The 3,679-nt window shown below is 57.8% G+C and overlaps 1 protein-coding gene across 1 annotated transcript in view; it reads left to right on the top strand.

Moving 5' to 3' along the window:
* Positions 1–3,619: 3,619 nt before the first annotated feature.
* Positions 3,620–3,679, top strand: part of LOC112974584 (homeobox protein HMX1-like) — a 2,587-nt gene continuing 2,527 nt past the window's right edge. The window contains exon 1 of the mRNA XM_026083705.1: positions 3,620–3,678. Coding sequence (XP_025939490.1) covers positions 3,620–3,678 — 59 coding nt within the window. The remainder of the gene's footprint in view (position 3,679) is intronic.

Raw genomic sequence — 3,679 nt, 5'->3', positions numbered from 1 at the left:
ATCCGCAGGCCGCAACCTCAGCAGTAACCCACGGGCAGGCGCGTTGGTCCTGTAGCTCTCCTGAGACTGTTTAAGGAAAATGTATCTGAGAATAAAAGAGAACCAGTAATGAGGAAATACGTGACACACAGCCTGTAGTCTAAACTTGATCGTAAACCCGCCAGAATTAACCTAAAACTCTGGGAAATCATTTCTAACCGGCCAGAGGAAGGCAGGAGCTCGCTGCCCCGTGAAAAACTCTCCACTCTTAGCTATATCCCTCTGCAAAAAAAGTTCGTCGCCGCAAAGAAAGCGACAGCTGTCGGGGAGAAGGCGATGGGCGCAGAGAGGGGCCATGTCCTGCCTCGGCCCCGGCCGCCGCCGGTCCCCCCGACGGCGGCAGCCCCTCGCCCGCCGGGCCGGGTGCCTGGCGGCGGGGTGCCGGCGATGGCAGAGCCCCCGCGGTGGGAACGGCCCCCGAGCCCCCCGGGCAGGGGGCACAGCGGGTAAACGAGGGCGAGCACCCGCGAGCACAGGTCTGTCCCCTGGGCCGCCCGGCGGCCGCGCAAGGCAGGGCACAAACCCGGCGCGGCCCCGCCGTTTCTTTCTGACAATAAATCTGTGAAAATACCGTTTATTACGCTCTGCGCAGAGCTGGGTGGCTACAGTCAAACCTCCAGCAAAGGCCAGTCCTTTCTCCTGGAGATTTCACTGCAGCCACCCACCTCTGTGTAAAGCACAAGAAATGATGTTTTCATCCCCATAACACGCACAAGCAGTATAAAGGGTTTGTAGTCGTGTTACTATATCTATGTGAAAGTTGCATGTATATATTTGCAAGCGTGAAAATACTCCATACACACACACATATATGTACAAATGTTGTATTTTCAGATACAGAATTGTATTCTTACTCATCACGTGTTTCAAGATGTATCTGTGTRCATTTGACTTTCATGTACATAGATCAGCACACTAGACAATTATATACCATATTAGAGAAATATGGAGAAAAAAACGAGAGAGAAATTACTGGACATTTGTTACACTGTTTCTATATGGAAAGCAAAAATTTGCTTTCCATATAGAATATTCTATATGTAAGTTACACGACGACGCTGTAGGAACACTTCATAAAATATGGGAACAGGCTACATACATATTGTTTGCACATTGTATATAAAAACTGTCGAAGTAAGCAGGGTCCACATTTTCATCATTTGTTCTGGAAAGCACGCATATATTTCCTAAGTCTGCCAATGAAACAGAGCAGATGCTTTTTTAGCACACATCGGTCGGACGCATATTTCCTATCTATCAACACACACCAAGATGCGCAGAGCATGAAAGAAATGTAAGTTAGCATCGCTCCTATCCCAGAAGTGATGAATGCACTTTCTCCCTGTTTACAGTTCACCAGAATCCTCCTCGGTCTTTCCCCAGATAGGACGGAAACTCAAACGTACTCCTGCACATTCTTGCTTTTTGAGGGTTCGTTTCAGAGCTCTGGTATTTGCATTTTTCTGGGGCTTCATAGAAATGGGAATATTCCTTTTTTTTCCCCCTAAATAGGCCCTGACCCCACCCTCACGCCGGGAAAGGCAACGAGACCTCTCCGTGCTGCAGGAAGTCCCGGGGGGCGGGTTCAAACCCCGCCGCCTCCCGCTGCCCGCCCGGAGCGGGAACGTCTCAAACGCTTCTGCCGGGCAGGGAACGGCCACACCAGTGCCCCAAATTCACAAGCGGCGGGGGAGGCGGGGCTTGGGGAAGGCTTGCTTGGCCAGAAATATTGCAAGCCGGGGCCAAGCAGGAATATCCCGGTAGAGGAGGAAGAGGACAGCAAGGAGAAGGCAGTTGTCTTGCAGGTGAGCATCGCATCTGTCCAAGGGCAAGGGGTCGTGCAAGGCGACCCGAGTTTCTAACCCGTTCAACCAGCGCACGCAAAAGCAGACGAGTGATTTGAATGGGGATCTCTGAGAACATCGGCGTACTCACCCAAACCGTCCCGGATCTCCGACGTGCGCTCTGGATCGGTCGGTTCCTCTGCAAACTTGGCTCACCTGGTCCAAAGGAAAAAGGCAGAGGACCACGCTCCTGCCTCGGCGCCCTCCAGTGAGGGGCAGGTGTGCGGGTTTGCTGTGAGTCCCGCTCCCGAGCCGGACGCATCAGAAGGGCCGGGAAAAGGGGACACACACGGGAGGGTGGCTTTGCAGCTTTCCATGAAGTGGAGTTACAACAAAAACACTAATAAAAAAAGCCGGACTGTGGAGCGTAAACCCCCGGAGCGATGGGTTTTCTGCTAGAGCGGGCAGCGCCGCGCATCCGCCTCCAGTCCGGGGCGGCCGCAACGTGGGCTGCGGAGACGGGGCGACGGAGCTGGGGCTTTTTATAAATAAATTGTATATATGTCTGTGTGCGTGTGTATAGTATGCATATATATATATAAATGAAAAGGTTAAATGGCACCAGCTAGGCTATGAAGAGCAACGCGGCCGCGGAAGACCCTGCAGACGAGGGTCCCCGTGCCAGGTAGACCCCCGCCGCCAGCGGGGCAGTGCGCGGCCGCGGAGCGGCAGGCGCAGACACTGGGGSCACCGGGCAGGCGGAGGGCAGGGAGATCCCCCCCGTCCCGGTGCAGATGCTCCAACCCGAGGGTGCAAAGCAGGGAAGGGGGGGATCCTCACCGCTCCGCCGGGAGCCCGCGGCAGGGGGGTCCGTGCGGGGCGAGGAGAGCCGGGCCCGGTGGGCGCCCTCCGGGCCGCGGAGGGCAGATCTCCTCCGTCCGTCGTCGCCGTCTTAAACATAAAAGCGGCGCCGCCGCCACCGCTGCGGGGAGCGTACGGCGGCGCTCCGAGGGAGGGGGTGGGGGGGAAAGATTATTATTAATGATATTACTATAAGCGCGGTGTCCGGGACGCCGATTGGCTGGCTGGGCTGCCCGCTGAGCCCGCCGCAGCCAATGGGAGGGCCGGGACTGGTGGTGGCCAAGCCCCCGCCCCGGCCGTGGCCAGTGAGCTGGGGCCGGGCGCTCCCGCTCCCCCCGCGCCGGCATTTGCTCCCTAATTGACCTAAATCAGGAGCTCGTGAGCGGCAGCCCCGCGGCGGCGGGCGGGCGGGCGCGCACACGCGCACACGCGCACCCCGCGCACCCCGCGCGCGCACACGCACACACACACACCCCGCCCGGCCCCAGCCCTCCCCAGCTCCTCGCGAGCCGTCGCCCTGCTCTCCCCGTGCGGAAATCCCATTTGCCGCGCCGCGCCGCCAATCGGAGAATTTCCCCTCACTTGTAAAACGTTTAACTTGCATGACATTTTTATTTCGTTATTATCGTTTTCGCGCAGAATCTGGCGCCTCCGATGGGCTGCGGGGTTGCTTTTTTCTTTTTTTTTTCCCTCTCCATTCCCTTCCCCTCCTCCCCCTCCCCCCTCCCCTCCTAGCTTGCAGGAAATGATGGCAAACCGCGATCTGAAATGATTACTCCGGAAAAAAAACCTTTTATACCAGGAGAGCATCCACGGGGCTAGGCAGAGCAAGGCGGCGRCTGCGGGGCAGCGGCGGGCCGCGGAGCCGAGGACCCAGCCGCGGAGGAGCCGGCACCCCCGCTGCCTCCCCCGCCCCACGGGGGACTCCCGCCACGATGCCGGACGAAGCCACGGAGAGCGCCGGCTCCACCTCCGCCCGCGTCTCGTCCTTCTTC

Source organism: Apteryx rowi, unplaced genomic scaffold (genome assembly GCF_003343035.1).
Source record: "Apteryx rowi isolate R43461 unplaced genomic scaffold, aptRow1 scaffold_611, whole genome shotgun sequence".
Lineage (NCBI taxonomy): Eukaryota > Metazoa > Chordata > Aves > Apterygiformes > Apterygidae > Apteryx > Apteryx rowi.
The sequence above is the reverse complement of the archived record's forward strand: the minus strand, read 5'-3'. Positions and strand labels throughout refer to the sequence as shown.